Raw genomic sequence first — 24,676 nt, forward strand, 5'->3', positions numbered from 1 at the left:
TCTTCGGTCCCTGCGGTGGCTTGTCGGACTCAGAAGTGTTACCCCTTTGAGGACCTGACTGACGTCTACGGTTTGGCCGGCCTCGCCTCCGGTTAAAATCTTGTCTGGGGCGAGGCGGGGGTTAAGTGCGCTGATGGTAGGGGCGAAATGGCCTTCTCTGAGTCTGGGGCGCATGTGCATTCCCAGTGAACGCATGATGACCCGGTTATCCTTCAGGCTCTGTAGCCTGGGATCCGTCTTCTCAGAGAAGAGGCCCTGCCCGTCAAATGGCAGGTCCTGGATCGTGTACTGTAGCTCCGGCGGTAGTCCGGAAGACTGCAGCCACGATATATGGCGCATGGCTACGCCCGACGCCAGTGTTCTTGCTGCCGAATCTGTGGCATCTAAGGACGCTTGTAGCGAGGTCCTGGTGACCCTCCTGCCCTCTTCCAGGAGAGATGAAAATTCCTGGCGTGAGTCCTGGGGAAGCAGCTCTGTAAATTTGCCGACAGCCTTCCAGGTGTTGTGGCTGTAACGGCTCAGGAGGGCTTGCTGGTTCGCCACACGGAGCTGAAGGCCTCCTGCAGAATAAATCTTGCGGCCCAGCAAGTCCATGCGCCTGGCTTCCCTGGATTTTGGTGCAGGAGCTTGCTGGCCGTGGCGTTCCCTCTCGTTGACTGATTGTACCACCAAGGAGCAGGTAGCGGGGTGTACATAGGAGGTACTCATACCCCTTGGATGGTACCATATATTTCCTTTCCACTCTGCGGGCCGTGGGTGGAATGGAGGCCGGAGACTGCCATATGGTGTCCGCCTTCGCTTGGATCAACTTGATGAAGGGGAAGGCTACCCTGGTCGGTGCCTCCGCAGAGAGGATGCTTACCACTGGGTCCTCCACTTCCGGGACTTCCTCTACAGGAAGGTTTATGTTCTGGGCAACTTGCCTCAGAAGGTCCTGATGTGCCCGGAGATCAATCGGCGGGGGCCCTGATGAAGATGTGCCCGCTACCACCTCATCTGGGGACGAGGAAGAAGACACCCCAGGGAGGAGTGGTTCTTGAACGGAAGCCTCGTCCAGAGGGACCTCCACTTCCCGAGCATCCTGCTGCGCCAGGGGATCCACAGGGTCTTCCTCCATACCTGAGGGGGGAGGCCGGCTGACTGTGGCCTCTGGTGCACGATGCTCCGATTGACTGAAGCAAGCTGGGCCCGAAGGTTCGCCCTGGGCTTGGTGGTATGCCCAGGGCGTCCAAAAGGACCACTGTGGTGGTCCCTGGTCCGGGCGGGCCTGAACATCCGAACCCCCGTAAGAGGCGCTGTCCATACAGGAAGAAGCGGATGAGTGCCTTGAAGGCCATGGAGGAGCCGTCGATGACTGCGGCAGGCCTCTGCACATCCCGATGTCGTCTCTGCGCGGTGCCGGCGAGCGGTACCAGGAGTCATGGCGGTACCTCGATCTGGACCGGGACCTGCTACCAGCTCGGTGCCAGGAGGTCGACCGCTGCAGTACGCTGCCGTGCCAGGATCGGCTATGGTAGGAACGTCGATGCCGCGATCTAGACCGGTGCCGAGAGTAATACGACGGCGACCGGGATCTTGATCGGTGCCGCGAGTACGACCAGTGCCGCAGGTAGCGGTCCCGGGACTGCGAGCGGCGTCTGGATCTCGAGCGGCAACGCTGAGAGTGGTCCCTCGATTTGGAACAGGACCGATGCCCAGTAGTGCCTGGCAAATGCGGCCGCACCATGGCAGGCTTGCCCATCGATTGGATAACTCGCACCGGCGGTGCTGGGGGTTGGGGCAGCTCGGGCTCTGTCAGGGCGATGAGGTCGCGTGCAACGGAGAAGGTCTCCGGCGTGGAGGGCGCGACAAGCTCAACCGCTGTTCTCACTGGGGAGCTGAGAGGCACCGGACTCAACGGTCCCTGAGGAGCCGGAGTCGACGGTGCGACGACGCTCGGTGCCGCGGCGGATGACGGTGCCGGGCGGTCAGGTTTGGAGGCACGCTCTGACTGCGGTGCAGTTGTAGGTACCGCAGGAGCCCTGTGCTTCTTGCTCCTCGGGGAGAGGGAGCGGTGCTGGCTAGGGTGCCGGGCCGGTGCCGAGCGTGAAGTTGAAGCCTTTGCCGGCGCCGGGCGGTCCGGAGCGGAGGCGACACTTGGTCCCGGTGCCGGAGTCGGTGCCGATGGTGGGGGAGTCGGCGCTGCCTCCATCAGGATCTGCTTCAGGTGACTGTCCCGCTCCTTCTTCATTCGGGGCTTGAACGCCTTGCAGATCCAGCACTTGTCCGCAAGGTAGGACTCGCCTAGGCACCTCAGGCAGGAGTCGTGCAGATCTCCTGTGGGCATCGGCCGATGACAGGCCGCACAAGGCTTAAACACGGGTGAACCGGGCATGGGCCCTGGCACCGCAGGGAGGAAAAGGGGGCGAACCTCCGATCCTCTGTATAACTAACTATTTACAAACTACACTTAACTAACTTTATAACTACAACTATTACTATAATTACAGAACTATATACACTATACTGTAGAAGAGTGAAACGCTAGGGAGGTGGAGAACGGCTAGCCGTGCTCCACAGTTCCAACGACTGACACGGGCGGTAAGAAGGAACTGAGGAGCGGGCGGGCCAGCAGGGGTATATATCAGACGCCATACCGGTGCCACTCCAGGGGGCGACCTGCTGGCCCACCGAGTATTGCTAGGGTAAAAAGTCTCCGACGAACGTGCACGCGGCGCGCGCACACCTAATTGGAATGGATATGAGCAAGCACTCGAAGAAGAACTAGGAATTATATTGCTTTTGTCAATGTATGCCAAATTTGTTTAGATTTAAGAAAAGTCATGAAAAACTTGCATTTAAAAAGCAGTTGAAAACAGTAACACTGAAAATTGGTTGGCAAGTCTTTTATTTGTTACTTGTTCCTTCAGGAGTATTTAGGGTGACTTTCTTGATAAAGATTTTAGATCAAGATCAGAAAACAATAGGCATATGTAGAATTCATTTGTAATTTATTAGAAGCTTATAAAATAAAGTTGAAGAGTAATCATGTTGTAAACTGGAAATAACTAAATATATAGGTTGAATTATGCAGTGATTTTAAACCACAAGATCTTTTCTAAGTTAACACGATGAAAGCTAATACTGAACAGATACAGTATTTAAATCTTTTGGGGAAGGACCACGTATTACAGGATTCAAGGACACAGTAGTGTGCTACTAGCCTGTTGAGTGCAAAACAGTGGAGAAGATGCAGGGGAGAATAAAAGAGGCCAGATCTCTCTGAAGAATGGAGGGAAAGCTAAAGAAAATGAAACTTTGTTTTGCCAAAGATGGTGTTTCTGTAGCCTCTAACCACAGACAAGAAACAAGGCCACAAAAAAAAAAGATATATACAACCTACTTTCCAATGGGGCTTGGTAGCGTACAACAGTTTTCCTCTGTCTAAGGTCATATCGCTTTTGATTATCTTCTCCATCCTCATCTTCCTGGTCTTCAGCTTCTTCTTCAGATGACTCTATAATTGTAAGTTATACTTACCCTTAGTTTAATGGAGAATAACAGTCTTAACTCATTGATTACATATACCATGAATACCACCAAACATATTTAAATTCATAATAAACCTAGCTAACTGAAATGCCTTCTGTATTCTGCAATGTTAAGGTTCAGAAGCCCTTCCTGTTTAAAGGATGACTCTTCCAAGTGCTCTAAAAGCCTCATGCTTATTCAGATTGCATTGAAATTCGGTGTGCCTCCTAGGGGTGCTGGGTAGAGTTAGCGATGCAAATATAGGGTCATTTGGGCACAGGGTTCCCAAGAGGCAGTTTTTGATGGGAAGTTGTATTTCTTAAGGTTGAGAAACTACCAACTTTTTTGGCACATACCTAGTGGTCAAACCAAGGATCTGATCATCGTCCAAATGGTCTCTCATTTGACTGTTATTCCAGATAGTGCATGGCACCAGCTACCCCTTTAGGGAAGCAACACTGAAAACGTTAAGGAAATGGTTTAGTGCTCTAGCTTAGTATGTCTAAACATTCTGCACATGTCCACGTAATGTAAGACTACCCAAGAGATTTCCAGCCAGCCAGCTTCACTTGACCTGGGTGGCTCAAGGGGACATGCTGTGGCCATGAAATCTGAATTACACAGAGGCATCTTAAGTTTGAAACCACTTCTGTGCAGAAATCAGAGAAAACCATAGGCATTTTACTAGATTTGCCTGTCAAGGGCTTTATTTGGGGGAAAATGTAAACTGAGTACAGCAGATAATTCAGAAAGCAGTCAAACTAATTTTCGAAAGAAAAAAATTACACCTGTGAATGCTATTCTGGGAAGTTGGGGAGTATGGGGAGAAGCGTGTGTGTGTGTATGTATATCAGGGGGAGGGGGACCTGATCCTATGGGTGGGTGGGAGCTCCTCTCCCTGCCATCTACATGGGCTCTGAGGGCTATGCCTTTCTAAGGGGATCAGAGGCCCTCTCCTTTCCTGTGTGCTGGGATCTAGGGAGCTCCTAAAAAGTAGATCAAATTAAACTTCTGAAAGGCAGTGAATTAAGAGTTAAGGACATGCCATCCCCACATGGGGTAGAGGGGCTGGCCAAAGTGTGCGAGAAAGCATCCAGCTTGCCCAGGACAGAAGGGGGGGCAGACTGGGTGGGCCTGGGGCATGGCCAGGAAGGTCTGGCTGCAGCAGGGGTGAGGATCCCGGCTGGTGTGGGACATAGTTGGGGCTTGGGGCCTAACACAGAGTGCAGCTTGGCTTATGTAACCAGGTAGCATGCGAGCCTCCAGTGAACTGCTGCCAATGATCTGTATGTATCAACAGAGGGCATCAGACAACAAGGAGCAACTTTTTATGTGCTAATGGCTTAATGGGATGGACAGGGAAGGCTGAGCCGAGCTGAAAAGACTGGCAAGGAGGCTATATGATACAGGAAGAGAGAGAACAACAACAACGCCATGGCCGTCTTCTCATGCTCTTTAAGTTACTGTTCCCAACTTAAAAAACGAACAAAAAAAAAAAGTCAAGACTGAGAAACAGAATATGTCTGGGATTTCTCTCTAACCTGTCAGCACCTCTATCCTCCGAACATTTCAAAGCACAACCATCATACCAGTCCACTATAACAAACTGAACAGGAGGTGGGAGAGCCATTCAGGAATCACGTACCATTGTTTATCCTTTGCTAGCCACAGTAGCCCCTCAACTGCAAACATAGGTGAAAACTACAACTGCCTAAATGACCACTAACTCCTACAAAACACACTTTTCGTTCAGTTAAACAAAAAAAGAACCTAGGAAATACACTGACAAAAAACTTGGTTCATGAATAGTTAAAGGTTGCCTGGTATTATTTCATACCCTTCCAAAACGTTAAGTTCAGCAAAAAACTCAAACCTCCGAAAAGGCAGGAAATATAAAGTTAAAGGTACATGACAATGCAACCTTAACTTTGCCCTTTTTAAGCAATGCCCCAATATGCCCATAACACATTTACACACTGCCTTTATAAATATTGCAGAACACTCGTGTAATAGGACATGTGACCTATACCTGCCCTACTCTCAACCACTTAGCCTACTGCATAGAACCACCACCACCACCACACCGGCTAAATTTCAGAACCCTGTTGTACCATTTTGTAGAGGATGCCATTTAAATATCTGTATTAAAGCTAATGTTAGAAAATTATATAATGCATAGGTTGAAAGACAAAAAAAAAAGAAGGTGTCTGTACATCTGGGTATAGTGCTTAGATTATTCACAAATATAAAGTTTGTTTTAATACTCATAAGATACATGTAGTGCATAATCAGAAATAACCCACATTTAGGGAATACATTTAAGAATATAGTTTAGTTATTAGCATCCAAGTATTTGGGTACACTACTCATGAAAAGTTATACAGAGAGTTGGTCGCGGAAAGCAAATATAGCAATGAGTGAAGACTGTCCCTCAGTTTTGAGCATTAAGGGTAGGTTTCCATTTAGAAACTACTATACTCCCACATACTATCATTAAAACAGACCACTCATATCTTACACTCTACTTCACTGCTGACAATCCCGATGAGAAGAAAAGCCCTGTGCACTGCTAGTGACAACCATCAGATCTCATTGCTGAAGTGAGTCTAGCCATGATACACATGCACCTCTTTCCCTTAATCACATACTGACGTGAGAAGGGGATTGGGTCAGGGTCAGGAAGAAAGGTTCAGGCTCTCAGAGGCAGGGTTCCCAGATCTCTTATCTAATCCATCCACCATTCAACACAGCTATATTTAACACAATGAATACAACACCAGGTGATGCATATAACTCCCAGGATATTATTGCCTGTTTCAGGGAGCCAGAGTTAAGGTTGCATTTGTGCATACCTTAACTCTGTATTTCCTGGTTTTCAATCAATCAGTTTTGCTGCACTTGACATTGCAGACAGGCACAAGACAATAAAATGCAACCTTAACTCTGACTTAATGATGCTTTTTGCCAGTGAATATTCAAAACAGGCAGCAAAACAAATATCAGTTACGACAGGACTAGTTTTATGAGTTAAAATCAATTATACTAAACCTAAACTTCTCTGTGTAGATTTCTAAAATTGTGTTACATTCCACCACATACTGGACCTGAAAGACTGCAGACTTCCAAGAGCAATTTACGCAAGAGATAGCCCAAGATTAGAAAAATCAGTAAAAAGGGACATTCATATAGAAACAACGAGTAATATCTTGGCCTCATTAAAGTTAATGGCAAAACATGCATTGGCTTCAATAAGTCCAAGATTTCACCCACTGTTAATTGTCTCAGATGAAATATCTATGCCATTAGAGGTGATAATTGTATTTTCTGTTTGCAGTGTTGGTCTCCTAATATCCTGAGACAAGGTGGGTGAGATATCTTTTATTGAACCAACTTCTGTTGGTGAGAGAGACAAGCTAGAGCTCTTCTTAGGTATGGTATTTCTGTTATTCCAAGACCAAACTGTAAAGAAAAAGCTCTCATGGCTAACAAAGCCCAGAACTGGGATTCTGGAGTTACAAATTATTCTCAGTTCCGCTGCAGATTATGAGTGACAGTGGGCAAGTCACTAAACTTCTCTATGGCTCATTTTCCTCCATTCATAAAATGGGGATATCTAACTAGAGGAGAGAGGCTTATTTTTATTAGCCTTCGTAAGGTAGTCCGAGATCATCTGATGAAAGGCAGTAAAAGGGAAAAACCAAGTACAGTTATCTAGTATCTTATTTAAAAATATCCTCATCTTAAAGATGAGTTGAGCTGATAGAGATAAATCAAAATACACAGCACTAGCTGGATGCCCTACAGAGTAATTCATAGTATCTATACAACCAAATCACTCACTATAATTAATAAAAAGTTTAACCCAATCCTCCCTTTGAAAACATTAACATTTTTCATAGAAGTACTGCCTGCTGATAATGGAAATAGTAGTAAGAAATCCTAAAACATATGACAAATTATTTAGAGTTTATAGGTACAGTACAAAAATTTTTAATGTTACCCACATTCACCAGGAATTTGTTAAATAACTGATCTGGGACTATAATCTAATAATTTCTACGACCACTGTGAAAAGAATAAGGGGAGAAGAGGAAGCACAATGAAGACCTGAACCCAATTAACTTCTACTGTGTATACTGTAGTAGTGCCTAGAGCCTTACACCAGGTCAGAGCCCTAGAGCCAGATATAGAGGAAGAGATAGCCCCCTACCTCAAAACCAGCATGGACTGAAACGTTTGATAAGGCCATGAAAATAATTATTTGAATAAAATTCACTCAAGAGTTGACAGATCTACCCTTGTGGTTGTTTGAGATTCTAAGTGAAGAACTTGCTTTGTTTTCTCAAAAGCTAGTAGCGCAATATCAGTTTATATTCAGAAGGTTATTGCAAGTTTGGTTCCCCCCCCTTCAGTGAAAGGTTAAAATTCTGCAAAAATTGATTGTCTACATCCCTCTGCTCACTGGAGATAGCTTCTTACTTGCCAATAACTTTTCAAGTTGCTTTTTCAAGCCTTCATTATCACTCCAACATTTTGTGCTGAAAATGTTATGTAACAAGAATTAGATGTGGGGTGATTCATAAAGGCACTGTAAAATATACCTTAAGATATAATAGAAAAAAATCTACATTAAAAAAAGGCTGAAGAACTGCTGACATTTAAATCAAATTCTGAATGTGCACACATTGGAGAAATAAAAGCAAGTACTGTTGAAAAACAGCTAAGACAAACTGTGGGTAAAATATAGTATGACAACAAGTGTTCAACAGCCATAGTTGCAAGAAAACTGGGTCTTGAGTTATTTGAAATTTAATTTATATTTCCTGCTATTTTGTTTTTGGATACATTTGCAGTTTAAAGTCTACACATGTAAGATCTCAAATTGATAATATTCTTAAAAGCATTTTACATTAAAAAAGTGAAATAAAGCACTGGCCTTCCAGTAGTTACGGTACTTGGCTGGAGTGATTAAAGAACTGTAAACAGAGAATCTAGAACTAGCAAGATGAATTTACTTTTAGGACAGTGAGTTCCTTTTTCTGATTAATGCCCTTAGCAACATCCTTATGCAGATGGGGCAGAAACTCCTACCAATGTGTTGTGAAGAAGAAGTACATCTACAACAGTGCTAATATTCTCAGCAGTTTTGACAGCAAGTGTTGTTGAAATGAACTAAGAATGAAAAAGATTCTGGATATTCAAACATGTTTTGAAACTGTGTTTATATTGTACAGTGCAGTATCTAACATTTTCCTACTTTCACTTAAGGTAAAAGTAAAGCATGACAAGATTTAGAACATTTCTACTCTGTTCCAGGGACACCTACTGCCTCTATTAGCTTGTGACATCAAGAAAAGATGGAAGCTTGTAATATATGGAGATATACCTATCTCATAGAGCTGGAAGGGACCCGGAAAGGTCATTGAGTCTGGCCCCTTGCCTTCACTAGCAGGACCAAGTACTTATTTTGCCCCAAATCCCTAGGTGGCTCCCTCCAGGATTGAACACACACAACCCAGGGTTTAGCAGGCCAATGCTCAAACCACTGAGCTATCTCTCCCCCCTTGCAACTGCATACCAACACAGAGAGCCATGTTTTATGAAAACAATTTCTGTAGTATAGAACCCATCAGACTATATTAGAAGTGTTAAATACAACACAAAGAAAATTAAGATAAATGGTGACCTGTACTGCCATCTTGATTATCAGTGGTTTCTTCATCAGTTCTTTGCTCTCTCTTTTGCTTTCCTCGAGCGTACATATCAAGATTTTCCTAATTATGAGATGGGTGGGGGAAATCATTGACAGTTATATAACAAAATTTGCACATGCTCCAGTCCCTGCAGTATGAACATCTCATATATACAGCAAATTTATCAAGGTATTGCACATGCCTAAATTAAAGTGTGGTTGTACTTAGCAGAAGAACTAAAAGTGGCATTGGAAGGCCAAGTTTATTATCTCTTAATATTCACATCAAGCATGCTCCATTTCAGTTTATGTAACAAATTAAACTCAATCAGAAAACTATAAACATTTATTCTGCTCAATATTAGGTAAAGAATTAGAAAAGGACCATCTATTTAGAGGCAAATCAGATAGCGTCTTCTCAGTTAGCACCTTTGTTCACAGACAATAAAATTAGGAAGGAGGATAATTAGCACCCTGAGAGAACTTCTTCCAGCACCACTGAAAAAAGTGTGGAGCTGCACATGTAAGTTGCAAGTTCCTCAACTGTAAGTCTCTTAAAGGTAGATTACAATTTGAGGTGGTAACATATCAAGATGTAGCTGGCAAAGAGGAACTGAAACCATAGCAACACACAGGAAGGTGCCTTTTTAAAGTTATAAACTTTTCAGACCAGCACCATCCTCTATGTTTGCTTTAACCAGCAAAATAGGATAGAAACTGACAGCTGAGTATCAAAGCTACAACCGGTAAACATATTGGTTGCGCTTATTCATTGGAAGCCTGATCAGCTAGCAATCCTTTTACAGATTTTAGTGAAGTTTATTTTCTTTTAGTTTTTAATAAAAATTAAAAGTTTTAAAAGATTGAAATAATTGTTAGTAAATATAAAATATCCATTCAAAAGTGGTAATAAGGCTATTCAGAAGTTAGAATATAAAAATACTGGCATATGGCTAACATCTCACCGTGATAACGTTATATTCTCTACCCCTCTCAATATAGCTAATATGAAATGCTAATATGAAAATTATAGTAAAAATACAAACAAGTCATTTGGCTGTCTAAAAGACAGTCCCCTTATGAATCTAGAGAAACACTATGAGTGCATATTTACTTCCTCGGCATCATTGAACACCCCAAGGTCTTCCAAGTCTAGCATTCGGCGTCTACGCATCTTCTTCATGTCATCCATTTTTTGTAATACTGCTTCTGCAGTGCTGACATTAAAAAAAAAAAAAAAAGTGTGACACATACGTGAGTTCAGACAGTATGAAAAAATGGGCATCAGTTAGCATGAAGTTTCAAGATGATGTGCTTAAAGTGACACTGTCAAACTGATGCATGATCAGGTTTTTAAAAAAAATAAGTTTTAAAAAAAAGTTTCATGTGCTGTACCTGACCCTTAATCTCCCCAATTGTAAATGGGATTGTAAATCCACAAAATTTTTTTTTTTAATTTTTATTTTAATAAGAGATGTTTCTTTCCTCTATTGCCATGTGAAAAAGCCACCTAAATGGGGTGGGATGACAACAAAAAAAATTTACAGAGAAATATTTTTCTAAACATCTTACAGTTATAGTGGTTTTTAATGCTAATTATTCACTTAGTACTATCACAAATTTCAGTCAGAAGCATTATTTTAAATTGACAGTGTCACTTTACGAGATAACAGGACAAAATGTTTACTAACCCATAACTGTACTTCTAGACTTAGTATTGTTTTTCCATAGTTTAACTTACTAGACATGCACTCTATTGTTGTTGAGCTTTGAGAATCGCCAGGATTGCAATGCCCACTGGGGCTGCACAAGTGCCATCCTATAGCACCAAACATTCACAGATTATAAAAGGAAGAAAACTCCAGCACTAATATGGTCACTAAGCCACCAATTCTTTCCTCAGTCAAAAGTGGAACTCCATCACTTAAGCTCCTCCCTCCCCCCCACTTGTACACATGTGGCATGAGATCTATTTAGTACATAAGGAACTCCTGACACCAAGGAAGTTGCTACACCAATCCATTACTGTCTGGATGTATGCTTCTTTGACGCCTAAGATGTGACAGAAACACTAGGGTCCCAGAATCAACCTTTCTTGGAATGGTTTATCCTTAAATCAGAACAGATGCGAGACAGTATTTGGTGTTTTGGTGCAATGCGACTGGCTTCCTCATAACTGGCATTTTCTGAGCTGAAGAGGGTAGTGGAACCAGTTGTAGATTGCAAAGTGGACTGGGGCCCTGGCTCATAAGACAAGCCTAGAGCCACATCACCCTAAAAGCAAGTGTTCGAACAATGGTCCCCAAACTCGTCATGATGCACCCCCTCCTTAGCTGTGTCCAGATCCACCCTCCTCTCGAGCTGGGGTCGGGAACCGGGGCCTGGAGCAGGGCCAGGCCCCTGGGGTTGGGGGTGTGGAAAGGAGGGCATGCACACAGGGTAAGGGGGCAGAGGCTGCAGACAGAGCAGACCTGGGGGCAGAGCAGGGCTGGGTGGTGCTCCCTCTTTGGCCCCGCCCCCCCTTAGGATGCTGGCCCAGGCCTGCTGTGCCCCACCTCCATTACCCTTAAGGGGTGCGCCCCACAGTTTGGGAATCACTGGCTTAGAGGCATACAGGCTTTACATCAAGCAACAATCCAGGAACAGAGTATCCAAAGCAAATTAAACAAAAGATGTATGCATCAGATTCTAAGGACAGAAAAACACACCTTTGAACTCAGTCTTGGTAGACCTTTGAGACTGGATTAGTCATAAATCTCCAGGGGCTAAAACCAGGGTCAAAGCTGCACAACAGCGAAGACTATAATAAAATTTTAAATTAAAAATGTCTAAAAATATTAACAACTACAGGTCAAGAAAAGTTATCCCAACAGGGAAGAAAGGCCCTACCATTTACAATTGACAAGAGACAGGAAGGAAATGTGGTTGGGACCACATGGTCCCTTTATAAGCTTGGTTCTGAACACTTGGTGCCCTGAGCAAGTCGTTGTGCATTCCAATAGGTACTGCATTATAGAAAACCGTAGGAACATATATAAAGAATTCTCATAGTTAATTTATTTTTGGCAAACATTTTTAATAAGTTTAGCCCACATGGTACTCAAGCACATGGTTGTATTGTAAGCCTGCCTTCAGGAACCATTTTACCATCTTTGAAGGACAGTTACTTACTTCGTTATAAGTTTATCAAACAAAACGGATTGGTTTGTAGTACTGTAACGGCTTCGCCTGATTCTGCAACTGCGACGCACCTCCACATCCCCACTCTCTCCATGGACTTTTTCAGCTGCTTTCACATCAGCTCTGGTTTTCAAAGATCTAGTGACTGGAATTACTATGTTTATAAATATACAATATTAAAGAACATATTTGCCCTCAAATATGGAGAAAAAAAATCTTGCAGAAATCCAGTGTTGGAAATTAGTTTAAATACATGATTGAGAGTTAACTTTAAAATAAGTGATAACAGTAAAAGTACTTCTACACATTATATTCTATACTTAAAATCACTCAAACACAAACTCTAATAGATTTTAAAAAAACGTAACCAGCCAAGATAAGTATGCAGTTTATATCCTAGTTAAGAGCAAAATGGAATAATTATTCCAATCTTGCAAAACAACCATGCAGACTAAAATCGTGCATATTCTACTTTTAAGATGTTTTCCTTCACTGATTTTATACAAAGTTGTATCATATAAATATTTTCAAATACCAGAGGCAAGCTATTCACAAGTAACTAGCTATTTTGGGTGTGTAACTCTTTGAGTACTCAACTTGACAGATTAAAAAGGGATCATTATTTATAGAGGGCCAATGTTCACGCTTTCAGGAGATTTAATTTGTCTAAAGTTGTGCACCCACATACAGACATATTCAAAATCTCAAGTCACTTTTGAAAAACCTGGCAAATATTTATACATGGCATCGTTAATCTCACACTAAAAAGGCATGCTTTTAAAATAGCCACACATACACGTGAAATAATCACTACTGTACTACAGTTAAAATTGTACACAAAATAGTCACTTAGCTCAAACACTTTGCAAAACCTAAACTTGATTATAAACACACAGGTTTTAATGACAGGATAACCAGTTTACTGTAAACAATGAGAAGTTGATTGCAAAACCTAGAGAGTTTTACATATTCCAAGTACTGTTCTTGGTTTCTATCATCATCATCATCATCATCATCGTAAGGTTGCATAGAAAATTCAGAGACCTAGTGTTGCCCAACCAGTAACTTTCAATCACTGATGGAATACTGCATACAGTGTATTTTAGTTCTGCTATTAAAGTTAGTTGCCTGAAAATGAGCTAAGAACACTTAATTTATTCAGCACTGGAGGTTGGATTACAAGTAAAACAATTCAAGTTAAACAAAAAAAACACCACAGGCATTTTAAAACCTACCACTAACTAAAAATTGGGAAAAAAAAAAAAAAAATATTCTCTTCCTTTACCTGCTTTACAATCTTCATTTTTTTGGTCAGCCTGCAGCTTAGCCAACTGCCTATATAAAGAAAGGGGAAATATACGTTATTGTAACTGCTTTATCTATTTGGGCATCAAGTTCTAGATTTCACTAGCTTAAAAAAAAAAAAAAAAAAACAGACTTATGCAGACAAAACATCAATTATTTTTATAGGGTCCAAAGACCACAAAGAGGGTCTGGGTACTGTATGCACATACATAGGTCTGGGAGAGCATTTGTAATTTCAGACTTAGAAAGAGATCATTGATTTGCCCCACTGAAGTTTTAAAGTTTGAAAAAACCAATTCTAAAAAGTCAAAAAAAGGACTGATATGTGAAGCATACATCTATAACTGTGGAGTTTTTCTTGGCTTGACTATGGTAGGTAAGGCAGAGGTAGTATATCGTCCTTATACAAGCAACAGTAGATACAGGAAAAAAAAAAAAAAGTTATTTAAGTGAAGTGAACATTAAAATTCACTTGGCCATGGTACATTCATCTTTTCTATTCCTTTTTAGTTTAAACTGTAGAAATTTAATAAAGCATGGTTCAATCCTTATATTGCTCCCTTCTCTGCTCAAAATGAAGCATAAACTGATCAGAAAGTAGATGGAAGAACCAGTTAGGCAGGAATGCATAAACCAAGTCAACTTGCTGTTAGTGAATGGGGAAGTCTATTCTCAGCCACCGACAAGGACACAAAATGTGACTGTGCTGAGAAGACAAAAAAACTTCATCACTGGAAGTATTTTTCCCCAGGAAGTTAAACATTTGTCTGTTGGGGGGAAAAAAGTCTCTCACCCTTAAAATTCAAGGGACACTATCAGCTTATATACACCACTCTTACATCTGAAAAATTAACCTCTCATTGTTTCAAATTACAGTTAATATTACCATAAGATGATGATTTGAAAAGAGTATTTTTATTCTTTTACTATGTGCAGGATAACATTGTGTATAATTAGTTCCATCTTCCCCTGTTGGCGGAGATTCTGAATACAGCAACGGAAGACATTTCCTCCATCTCCCACCACTCCACCCCTCCCCGAAAAAGAAGAAATGCCTGTTTGTAAAAAGAGCAAAAATTAGGAAGACAGACAATCTAGGAACTGATAGAATATTTTAAATTAAATTACTTTTACTCCTCCCTTGCTTTAACTGACTAGATTTCAATTTAACAGTGATTATTAAGAGACACTGAAAGAGAACAGTTACCTTGTAAAGTGTCTTCCATTAACACTCTCACTTAATGTTTCCATACTTTTGTCAAAGCTAGAATCCGAAGAGTGCAGGTTACTTTTTCTCATTGATCTTAAGGAATGTCCAGTGAAACATTCAGCTTTGCCAGAAGAAAATTCCTAAGACGATGAAGAAAAAGAAAATGTTCTAGTTAAAGCATGTACATTTGGGAAAATTACTTCTTTCCTGCAAATTTTCATTCTAGGACCTTCCAAGTCAGAGAGTATTCACAGTGGAGTATTCTACATCACCATGATCTTTACTCAGAGCCTGGGTTTAAGACTGGTCCTCAGGAAGAACCCTCTAGAATGACAGTATTTTTCCATTTTGGAAGCTAAGAGTATGTCACTGCTATAGCGGTACAGCTATGCTGTGGTAGCACTAGGGCGTAAATGCTTCTTGTATTGCCAGAAGGGATTAACTCCATCGATGGAAAAATCCACATCTCAAAGAAGCTGTAGCTAGGTAAACAGAAGAATTCTTCCATTGACCTACCTGCATCTACACTGGGGGTTAGATCAACCTAACTACCGCTTTTCACAGCCCAGAGCAACACTGACCTGCCTATCTAATTTTTAAATGTAGACCAGACCTCAGTAGTATTCAATTCAAACCATTTGCAGTAGAGCCTTGACTTGAAATTTAGAGATTTCCTGGAGGAATACCTTCTTCCCTTTCAAAATACTTAAGGGAGCAACAGCCAGAAGAAACCCTAGACATAAAGCAATCCTCCGAGGGTCAGACTGTTGGACATGGAGGGTCCTAGAATAAAAATTCACAAGACACAGAACTTTCCCTCTCTCAATTCCCTCCATGGCATACAGTCTTCACTATGGGATGTAGAATGCAGTAGGTCATCCCAAGGGAGAATTCAATTTACCCATGCAGTAAGGGTTAATGGAAAACACTGTTTTGTAAACAGCCTTCTACAAAACACTGCATCTGCAAGGACAAGGATTTCTCATCTTACAGAAGGGTAGATGGAGGTCTCTGTGGTAGCCTTCCAGGTCTCCTCATTAGATGTGTGATCTCTGCTCACAAAACTGTTGCTCTTTTCAGAATGCATAGTAATGTGAAGTTGTACCTGAGATACTGAATAAATAGGCATATCTAACTTATGCACTTCTACTTTCTGAGGATGTCTGGATTCAGTCAGAAGGGCAATAATACCATTTCATATTATGACACTGTGGACACCTTGGTGATGGAGGCCTGGTTAGTTCACAGAACTACCATCTTTGACAGAAAATGTGATGGAAGTTTCATTGAGAGCATACCAAGGTCTGAAATCCCAGTTGGACAAGGAGATGGTGAGCAGGCAACTTATTTTCAGTCAGAAAGAGACCTACCACCTACATGGTTTAATTAGGACTCACAAGCCACAGATGAAGATCATGATAGGAATATGCATACTGCCAGAGGACTGAGAAGAGTGTTGGTCTTCAGGAATGTGTTATGTGATGGTGATGAGGTGTTGGTTTCTTATAATGCAATATGCCTTGCAGACTTGCCCTTCTAAGAAATGTTGACCTTGAGCCCCAGGGTCAGACCACCTTATTATAAAAACCAAACATAGAATATCCTTTGCTTCTGCTGATTGGTGTTACAGGGGACACCAACATCTAAACCTCGGAAGATTCACAATGTCTGAGATGCTAGAAGGGCTTTTTATCACCTTTTCTTAGAACAAACAATTACTGCTCCTTCTTCTGAGCTTCCCAGTTGATGAGTTAGTGGATACTATTCAGGATAGGTCCCTGTTACACTCTGTTGTGTGTGCATGGGTTTTCTGGGAGTTTGAGCGGCAGTTCCAGTTACACCTAGTTCAGGTCTGAGACCCCAGACCCAAGAGTTAATGAGAAGGTGATTACTAAGGAACAGGCCACAGTGAATATAATCTCCTTAACCATCTTTACTCTGAGTGACTAAGGGGGGGAAGTGAATAAAGAAGGCAGTCACAGAGTGACTAGCACTTAAGGGTAAGCTAGGGCTAAGTGCATCTGAGTCTTATAATAATGAGATGAGTGCCTTCTAGGAAAGGGAAATGAACTCTTGCTGTGAGGAACGAAACAGGAAGAGAAATAAGCATAGCTGGGAACTCAACAGCAGCTTGAGAGTACTCCTAAATTTAATCAGGATCAGTTCAGGGCTGACTCAGCAAAAGCTGAGCTCTAGAAGGAGACTCTGTGGAGCAGTCTGGAATTGGGCAAGACTACATGAGGAGATGGGTGCTGCGAAGCCCCTACACCTCAAGAATGAAGAGGGCTGGGAAATAGCCAAGGAGGCTGGAGTTTATGTCCAGTTGCTTAAGGAAGGCTGCACCGAAATGGAACAAACTGCTCCGTTAAGGAGGGGCCTGCAGCTGTAAGAGACTACGGCCCAGGAGTAGACTCCTGGGAATCTTCCCACCCTTCTACAGGAAAAAGGCTGAGGAAATAGTGGAGAAGACTGGAGTTCATATTCAGCATTGAACAACGTGCAGTTCTTCTCAGAGGTAGTCTTATTTGCCTAGAGAGGGCAAGACTGTGAAAGACTGAGTTTGTCACCAGCAACCTGTAGGAGATGCTGCAGTGCAGGTCTATACTCCTTGACTGAGGCCTTTTTGCCACCTTCATGAGATTAAATCACCCTCTGATTTTGGGTGTGTCTCTCTCTCTCTCTCTCTCTCATGGAGTACCTCTTGATGTTTTTCCCCCAAGCTGGACGTAAATGCCTATAGGTTGATTAACTGGCTTTCAAACTAGTCTGTGATCCAACAAGAGGCTAAACGATCTAGACTGCATTCCCCTGGTTCTAAGTGCATCTTGCTGAGCCAGCTGGCCTGGATTTTCTTTCTTGGTGTAGAACTCTGAGGAATATGGCATCCACTTCTGGATCGAACAAGGCTGCTTCTCTTCAGGAAGATGGTATACATACATCCATATCATGTTCCTGAAGAGTCATTTGCTGAAAGTGGAGGGGTGAACTTGACAGTCCATAGTACAAAACAGATTATACTCCATGTCTACTTCTTGAGCTACATATCCCACATTATAATGGAATCCAGGCATGTTCCCCATGCACAAGGTCTTCTATCTGGACCCAACATCACGTAGCTGTTAAATAATTAAGAATTCACCAAAGATGCTAGTACTGGACCTCTGAAGAAGGTCTTCATATACTGATTTGTTGTAATTACAGGCTAGATACAAAGCTAGAATTGTGTGCTGAGAATCCACACAAGGATAACCTGGAGTTGAATCTGAGCCTTTTATTTTAGGAGGGCGTGCTAACGTTTGGCAGATCAGATCCTATCTTCTGTCTCTCTCTTGAATTAAAGATGGTCTTGGCCAGTAACTTAGCTGCTAGAATTTTGTGAGGGCTGTAACTGGCCCTTCCACTTGTTCACTCAAAGCCATGCTTCAGGTGGCTTTTAGCAATGGCTGCTGTGCCCTGTAATCCAGACAAGGACAGACATGTTTCCTTTTCACTTATGGCATTCCTCAGGGACATGTATTTGGAAGTTTTAAATGCACAGCAATTTACAGTCTGGTGAAACATCAGTCTTGGAAAAGTAGGCTAGGGAAATCTAGTTTAAAAGAAGCTTTTATGGGCCACAGGTCTCAGATTACAGGCCTCTTGCTGGGGCTGAAGCCCTAGGGCTTTGGCCCCCTATGCAGGGAGGCAGGGCTTGGGCAGGCTCAGGCTTCAGTCCCCCCAAGGGGGTCATGTAGTAATTTTTGTTCTCAGAAGTTTGAGAACCCCTAATCTAGTTCAAAGCTCCAGCTTTAGAGATTTCTCCTGTTCTTTAGAGCTATCCCCCCAAACTTCTTAGTAGTGTGGCTCACTACAACCAAGTTCCCCCTCCCCCCCCACTAAAGCAGGACACTAGATTCAAGATACTAGAGTTTGAATGGTTTTGAGACTCAGCAGGAGTCACCTGACAAAAGCAACTAAAAGTTATAAAAAGATCAGTTCTCCGTTTACATCCAGTACAAGAGGAGAAACATGCTGGAGGATTCAAGTTCAGAAGACTCAAACCAATTCTCAAAGAATGTTCAAGAGTGGTGAAGATACTGAGGCAGAAATTGCATTAAGAATTTTCTTATTTTACACAGATCTGTATTCCTCTTATGCTGTCTAAAGTAAGGAGTGATTGTTTTTGGAAATCCTTCTAGAAAAGCTTGAGTCTATTTGCTTCACCTTTCATGCGTCTCCAAAGAGGCAAACTAGAAGCCAGAGAATCCACAAGAATGGAGCTCTGGAAAAGGGTGTGCTAAAGTGCTGAGGTGATATTGGGGGAGGGGAGATCAGTACTGGTTCTCAGGGCCAAGGGAAGCTGGATCAGCAGCTCCCACTCCTAGGCAAGGATTAGCAGTGGGGATTAAGTATTAGGGGGTAGCTGTATCAGTCTAACCACAAAAACAAGGAGTCTGGTGGTACCTTAAAGACTTACAAATTTATTTGAGTATAAGGTTTCGTGGTTTTTTACCCACGAAAGCTTATGCCTGAATAAATGTATTAGTCTTTAAGGTGCCACCAGACTCCTTGTTGTTAGAGTGGGGACTGACTGCACAAAATGAGAAATGAACCAGAGCCATTGGAGACAAATGAGTTATTAGTAAGGTTGCGAGTGTGTCACGGATTCTGTGACTTCTGCATCAGCTGGCTCAGGGGCAACTCAGACAGCCCCTGCAGCAGTCGCACCAGCCACTGCTGGTGCAGTCTTGAGCCACTGCTCCTCCCCGCCAGCAGCAGCAGAGTTAGGGTGTGGGAGGGGGCAGGGCTTGGGACAGGGTTGAGGCAGGCTCTGGGCGGAGCTTACCTAGGGGACTCTCCTGAAGTGGCAACATCCCCTTACTCAGCTTCTAGGCGGTAGCTCTGCGCACTGCCTCTGCCCACAGCACTGGCTTCACGGCTCCCATTAGCTGGGAACCAACAGCATGGACATTGCCTATGTAATGGCTGGGAGCAGGAATTTCTTCCTCCTGGTTGTTCTGGGGGACCTGGCCTTCCCCTGAGATTCAGGAGGTCCAAGTGAAGCTTTCCTGCTTGCTCTACAAACTAAGAGAATAAGGATCCCATGCATGTAAAAGAGGTTCTGGGGAAAAACAATCCTCTCCCCCCACCCCCCCAGACACCTTACCTCAAGTTTCATGCCACTGAAGGCCTGGTCTCAGTGAACACAGCTTTCATGCAACTTGCTCAACTATCTCAGCAACTATCTTGCTCCCATGCTGAGTTTTGCTGGAGCCTGCTCAACTATGTCTGCATGGACCTTAGCTGCATGCCATCTGGGAATTGAGTTCCTGGGGCTGCTGTCTATGACTGCCATTTCTAAGGGGAGGAGAGTTTCTGTCTTTCTAACCCACCTCAGAAAGGGTGGGGGAGGGGGTTGAAGTTCTGAGGGAAAAAAAGCCTTGAAGCCATTGAAGAAACTGACAGTTTGTTAAAAGTCCTGCAAAAGCTCTGCTAAAAGGGAGACCTGAAATCTCATGTGTGCTGCTTGGAGGCAGAGAATTCTGGAGAATTCCTCCCAAAGGACACTACAAAGCCCAGGCTCAGAGCAATGATCTGTTCTGCCTCCATCTGCTATGGAGACAGGGAACTTCCCACTGAGAAGTTAGTTTTCAAAAGATACTCATCCACAGAGGCCTAACATTTCTAAAACTAAAGGTTCTAACATACAAGTTAGAATTTCATTCTGTTGTGATGTTTTGCTAACTGGTAGTGATCCTAGAATTTAGTCAGGCACTTCAGATCCCTTTAAACTTCAAGCTCCCAAATGTTCTTTCTGGACTGATCTCATACTTACTCTGCTGGGGAAAGTTTAAATTTTTGTTCCTCTTTTAAATTATGCAAATATGCAGCTTTACAACTGTTTTGCAATTAACTGAACCACCCTTTGTTTTGCACGTCAGAAGTGACATGACATTCTGGTATACATGTACACACACCTTAAGTGGGAAACATATTTAGTTGTTAAGTAAAGTAGTTTTGGACATTTGAATTTCACATACTGGTTATTTTCCTTCCCAGTTGAAGCATGTACCAGTGAGACACCTAATGTTCTCACTGTAGATAAGCAACATTTAAGAAATTCCAGAGGAATTTACAGAGGGACAGACCTGGGTCTAACATTGTGACCCAGTTTAACTTTCTGACCAAATGACTTTCTCTGTTTCAAACAGCTATATTCTGAATAACCCAATAAAGAGCTTAAATCTTGTATTTAGGATAAACCCATGCTTACACATCATTCCCCACAATAATCCCCTAACTTTTCAAGTTGTTACCTATGAAGGGGTCTCTAAGTAATCAACTCAGAACATTCTACTGCAGCAGCTGTAAAAGCCCATCACAGGCTGATATGGGAGTGAGAAAGCTGCAATTTAAGCGAGGAGTTACTGTACTTCATGTTGTAGTTATGTTCCTGAAAAATGCTACTTTATGTGAAATGAAGTTGAGCGAATCCCATTTCCCTGTAAGAATTTATGTAAATAGGAAGAGTTAAGTTCCAGGGAATTCTTTTTTGCCAAACAAGACTATACATACACACAGGATAAGTTTTAAACAAACAATTTCATACTGTACACAGCAATGACATTTGAGAAGTTTGGTTGAGGTTGTGCAGTCAGTTTCTGTCTCACACACGACACACCTGGCACTTTAGAAAGAGGAGAGAGAGGTGTGCTCCAATGGGACAGCATAGGTTCATCCTCAAGTTCAGTTTCTGCGGGGAATGTTTGCAGCCATTGCCATGCGTCTATTGTGTCGCTTCCCTCCATTCCTGCTGCCTTGTAGAGTGTGAGGCAACATTAACGTGTTAACCCTTGAGGGTTCAGCCCAGTGTTAGTTCATCATTTAGCTGCAAGGCATTCCCAGGGAAATATCCCACTCTCTGACTCCACAACCTCAACCAAGCTTCACAATCATCCTTGCTGTGTATAGGATGAAATTGTGTGTTTAAAAAGTATGGTGTGCGTGTGTATAAATAAGTCTTGTCTGGCAAAAGAGAATTCCCTGGAGCCTAATTCCGCCTATTTACATAAATTCTAATAGGGAAATTGGATTTGCTTAACATTGTTTTGCATAAAGTAGCACTTTTTAGGAATATAACTACCACGTTAAGCGAGAAATTACTGTACTCTATGTATACTCCGTCAATTGTTTTTAATAGGTAAGCCAGGATGAACATGGCCAGCTCTAGGATGAGACACATACCAGGGGAGATGGGAGAAAAGAGAACCCTAGTGTGTGGCAGATGGGAATATTTTATAGTTTGTGTTCAGAGGAGGCAAGATATGCCTGTGTATTTGTCTCAGTTGGAACTGACAAGGATTTACCCTCCCTAGTTTTCAGAAGTTTTCTTTTAGATAAGAGGTTCAGGTTTTTTCTTAGTAGTTCCCTCCTGAGCAGGGAATCCTTCCTCTCTCCCCCATATGGCCATGAATTAAATTCAGATGGTCTCAGCAAGCTGGTACTTTTTAGGATGCTACAACTTTGTGCTCCAGCAGCTTCAGTCCTTGTGTAAAGATAGAATTTGCCCTCACTGATTTATGCAAGATGTTAACTGTCCTTGTTAGCCTTCAGAGTTAACAACAAAATGTAAAAAACTTTCATTGCTGACATGTTAATCTGCACAACCCACCACAGTAACATCTCATTGCAGTGGCCTTGTCTTTACTGCTAAAAGATAAGTTTTCATCTGGGGTGACTGATTCATGAAATATCCTTCAGTTAAAAAAAACAAAGCCACACAACACACACACACAATGGAGCTAAGCAGATAAACTAAGCAGGGCCAACCACAGCACGAGAATAGTGATGATCTCACCAAGTTTACATCAGAGTGAGTCTGAAGTGCTCTCTCTCTACTGTGGAGCCCATGATGTCACACACACACACACACTTAAAACCCTAAAGACAAGGCCAAGGTTCTGACCCTCAAACAGTAGGTGAGCAAGAGGCACCGGAGCCAGCCCGTGGGGAGTGAACACAGCTTCGCGGATAATCCGGTAGCCGACCCCAGCAAAGGGGAGCCAAGCCGGAAGTATCTTACTACAGGCTCCCGCTGTGGAGAGTCCCCGCCACACTATGGGGATGGGCCCGGTTCTCTGGGCGGAGTTTAGAACACCACCCCTCCCCCCAATTCCCCGGGGATGGGGGCGACCAGGAGAGCTCGCACCCCTCCCCCACACAGTCAGTGGGGACGGTCACCGCCGAGGCCAGTGCGGCGGCGGGCTCGGAGGGGGGGGGGTTCCGAGCGCTTCAGGCGGGCCTGGGGGAACGCATCAGCATAGCTGTCCGCAGCAAGGCTGCCCCGCTACTCACGCTGCCCGTGGCCTCCGGCGCTCTCCCGGCTCCTCTGCTGCACTTGCTGCCGGAGGCGGCTGCGGCCGAGCGGGTGCCCATCCTGCGGCTCCGGAGCACCGGGGAGTTCAGGGACAGGAACTCGGAGCTCGAGTCCATCAGATCATAAATGGACCCCTGGCCGCCTCCGGCCGCGGCGGCCGGGACAGGGCGGCCGCGCCCGCTGCCCGTGTTGCTCCGTAGCATCACCATGGCCGGACCTGTTCCGGCTGAAGAGGGGGGCGGCGGCTTCTCTCCGAATTCTGGCGCCACAAACCGCGAGCCGTCGCTTCACCGCCTTTCCGTCGTATCTCTCCGCCTCCACCCCTCATTAGAGCCGTAGTGCGAGTACTGAGAGCGCGCAGGCCGTGTGGTACCTGCTGTTCCTGTTACACCTACCGACCCTGCGGGCGGCCACACAGAGGAGACGTTCCGCCCCCTCCTTTCCTGGGACTCTCTTTCCCCTGTCGGTTAGTCCCGGACAGGGTGCGGAGCGACACGTACCGGTACTGAGTCCTGTTGGAATTTTTGGCGCGTGCAAAGTTGGGGGAAGTGTTTTGCCCGGCTCTGATTGGCTAAGAGAAACGCGCTCAGCCCGCCTGCATCGCTTCCCGCGGAAAGGGGATTCAAATGCCAGGCCCTTAAAGAGACACGGCTCGAGAGCTCGCCGAGCCTGATCCCCGCCAGGCAGGTGCAGGTCTTGCAGGGGCCTGCTGTACAGGCCAGGGCTCTAATTCAACAGGTCCTTGTCACTATCATTACCCGCCCCCTCCCCCGTCAGTGCCCAGGCACGGGACATTCAGGGGCAGGGATGCGCACACACTCTGCCATGCACAGTCAGGCACACGAGGAGATGTGCACACACGTTGCAGCTGGACTGGGCACAGGACAGAGGAAGCTTTCTCCGAGCAGCTGCTGTCTCCATTTGCTGATACACTTAAAAAAAAAGACAGTGTACTTAGAGTGAGAGCCCTGGAGGTAAAGGGACAATGCCCACCTCTCTCTCACAGAGATCCATCAAGTTTCCCCAGGGAATGTTTGCAGCCACTGCCATGCATCTATTTTGTGTCTATTGTGTCTCCTCCCTGCATTTGTGCTACCTTGTACAGTGTGAAGTTATATTGACGTGTTAACCCTTGAAGGCTCAGCCCACTGTTAGTTCATCATTTAGCTGCAAGGCATTCCCAGGGAAGTATCCCACCCTCTGACTCCACAACCTCAACCAAGTCTCACAATCAGCATTGCTGTGTACACGATTACATTGCTTGTTTAAAACTTGTACTGTGTATATATAATGTCTTTTGTCTGGCAAAAATTTCCCTAGAAACTAACCTCCACCCCCCTTTACATTAATTCCTATGGGGAAATTGGATTTGCTTAAAGTAGCATTTTTCAGGAACATAACTACAACATTAGGCTAAGTAAAT

The 24,676-nt window shown here is 43.8% G+C and overlaps 1 protein-coding gene across 6 annotated transcripts in view; it reads right to left on the reverse strand.

The window, feature by feature from the left end:
- The window catches only part of ATAD2 (ATPase family AAA domain containing 2), an 89,778-nt gene extending 65,977 nt beyond the window's left edge, over positions 1 to 23,801 (reverse strand). For 4 of the 6 annotated variants that reach the window (XM_050940585.1, XM_050940583.1, XM_050940582.1 and 1 more), the window contains exons 1-7: positions 23,232 to 23,801; positions 14,895 to 15,037; positions 13,668 to 13,717; positions 12,374 to 12,536; positions 10,317 to 10,419; positions 9,197 to 9,284; positions 3,383 to 3,496 (exon numbers count right to left, since the gene is read on the reverse strand). In XM_050940585.1, coding sequence (XP_050796542.1) covers positions 3,383 to 3,496; positions 9,197 to 9,284; positions 10,317 to 10,419; positions 12,374 to 12,536; positions 13,668 to 13,717; positions 14,895 to 15,037; positions 23,232 to 23,462 — 892 coding nt within the window. In that variant the 5' untranslated portion in view covers positions 23,463 to 23,801. The remainder of the gene's footprint in view (positions 1 to 3,382; positions 3,497 to 9,196; positions 9,285 to 10,316; positions 10,420 to 12,373; positions 12,537 to 13,667; positions 13,718 to 14,894; positions 15,038 to 23,231) is intronic. The other 2 variants (XM_050940581.1, XM_050940584.1) reach the window with 2 other exon arrangements.
- Between the last annotated feature and the right edge of the window lie 875 nt (positions 23,802 to 24,676).

The sequence above is a fragment of the Gopherus flavomarginatus genome, chromosome 2, assembly GCF_025201925.1.
Source record: "Gopherus flavomarginatus isolate rGopFla2 chromosome 2, rGopFla2.mat.asm, whole genome shotgun sequence".
In the NCBI taxonomy this organism is placed as follows: domain Eukaryota; kingdom Metazoa; phylum Chordata; order Testudines; family Testudinidae; genus Gopherus; species Gopherus flavomarginatus.